This window comes from Phaseolus vulgaris, chromosome 3 (assembly GCF_000499845.2).
Source record: "Phaseolus vulgaris cultivar G19833 chromosome 3, P. vulgaris v2.0, whole genome shotgun sequence".
NCBI classification, from domain to species: domain Eukaryota; kingdom Viridiplantae; phylum Streptophyta; class Magnoliopsida; order Fabales; family Fabaceae; genus Phaseolus; species Phaseolus vulgaris.
The window spans coordinates 6,989,931-6,991,909 of record NC_023757.2 but is presented as its reverse complement, the minus strand read 5'-3'; the positions used below and the strand labels follow the sequence as shown (position 1 = coordinate 6,991,909).

General features: G+C 38.5%; 1 protein-coding gene across 1 annotated transcript; it reads left to right on the top strand.

The window, feature by feature from the left end:
- Positions 1-1,088: 1,088 nt before the first annotated feature.
- On the top strand, positions 1,089-1,584 carry LOC137806484 (transcription factor PAR2-like). The gene has a single exon (XM_068606624.1). It carries the CDS (start codon positions 1,241-1,243, stop codon positions 1,454-1,456), a length of 216 nt encoding a protein of 71 aa, XP_068462725.1. The 5' UTR covers positions 1,089-1,240; the 3' UTR covers positions 1,457-1,584.
- The last annotated feature ends 395 nt before the right edge of the window (positions 1,585-1,979 follow it).

Here is a 1,979-nt window from a genome sequence, read left to right as displayed (position 1 = left end):
GTGGACTCATTTAATTAAATAACGGAAATTTATATAACTATTTATAGTTTGAGAGCATACAATATTACGCAACCAAACATTATAGATCAAAGCCTTTCCCAATTTGTTTGAGTGGACCATGACCTCAAGATTTTGATTACATCATCCATGGATTTTAAATTTTGATTCTTCCTTAGTTGTTCTAAATGTTTCTAAGTAATCAAATGTTACTAGTTAAGAAAAATAAAACATTTATTTTCAAGTTTTTATACTAATAAAAATAAACCGAGTTAATTTGTTAAAGAAACATATATAAACATTTAATTTGTTTTTTCTTTCAGAAAATGTAAACATTAAGATTAGTTAAAGAGATTAAATTTGTAGAAAAGAAGAGTAAATTTTGAATGAGTTTATTTATCTGAGTGAATATTATTTGATTAGTTTTAGAAGAAAAGAAGAAAGTAGAAAAAATGAAAAGACGAATGATGGTGGGTGCTGGCGAAGGCGAGTGAGTCTCTGGTGAAGAGAAGTGTTCTGGAATTTGGTTGGACCTCACCAAAACACACGAGAAAGAACAAGGCCATGTGAGGCCGCACGTGGGAAACCGAATTTCACGCGTGGGGTCCATCGCAGGACCATCGTTAGCCGCACGATTTGCTGACTCACACTCGGATTTACGATGGGGCATGACGCAACCGATCCGATCCCGTGACAGGAGCGAACAACTGTCGGGATTCGAGGATTACTAGGACACGTGTATGCAACGCAAGCCGTTCATAAATCTGGCTGGCGCCAGCCACTGACAGACACGTGCGTGGGCCGCTCCACGCCAACGTGGGCCTGGCCCACCGGCCCATAACACGCCAAACTATAACCGAGTCTCCCTCCAAAATCCACACGCATAATACACATAATAACCTACAACGGATAAATAGCGAGATTATTTCGTATTACATAAAATATATATATGTGTACGTGAATAATAATAATAATAATTATTATAATAATATATTATTATTATGTTTGTTTGGCGTGGTAGCCGCTAAAAACTCGGCTCGGCTCGGCTCTCATGGCCCGTTTCTTGAAACTTTGCCTTTTTCTCCATTCATTTAAAGCCCTCCCCCATTGCTCATTCCATGCAATTCTCTTCCACTCCCATCATTGTTTTCTTCTTTCCTTTCTTCCTCTTCTCTCGTTTAGACAAATCCATCATATTTATTAGTATTTTCTTCCTTTTGGGACACAAAATTGTGCTAAATTAATGGGTTGCAAGGACATGACAAAGGTGAAGTGGGGGAAGAGGAGGAGGAGGAGGCAAGAGGGTGTGGAGAGGAGGATGAAGAAGCTGCAGCGGCTGGTTCCCGGCGGCGCCGGAATGAACCCCGACCGGCTTTTCCTCAAGACGGCGGAGCACATCTTGCAATTGAGGATCCAACTCAATGTGTTGCAAGCTCTTTCCAAGGTTTTCAATGCTTGATGATGATGATGATTCATTATTTACTAGCTAGTGAGGCAGTGCTATATGAAGCTGTATGATTATTGTTCTTATATGTATTCATCTATTCTATTTTTTTTTACCAATTAATGCCTATGGTGCCTTTATTACTCCTTTCCTCATGCTTTTGTATAGTGTAATTTAAATCAGACAAACACACACAACCTCAAATCAACACCATCACTCTTCTGAACTCACTGTCACAAATCACCAATGAAGGTACCACCACCAATGGATACTGTTCCCCCACGGACTCCACTCATTTTCTTTTCTTGTTTTACTTCAGTAATTCTTTCTTCGCTTTTTACCTTGATGGTGTTTGGGATGTATGCTACTTTCGTTTCAGCCTCTTCCTTTTCACTTCCACATTTTTTCTAGAACAGGCTTCAGATTATTACACATTTAATTAAATTTGGGGCTTCAATTTCTAGTTTACTGAAACAAAATTCGTTGCTGTTTCTTTTTCTATCTATGTCTCCTTATTTAGATTAATAGTTGCTTAGTA

What these genes read in the sequence shown, in the direction of transcription:
- LOC137806484 (XM_068606624.1), top strand. Translation starts at nt 1,241, where the DNA reads ATGGGTTGCAAGGACATGACAAAGGTGAAGTGGGGGAAGAGGAGGAGG.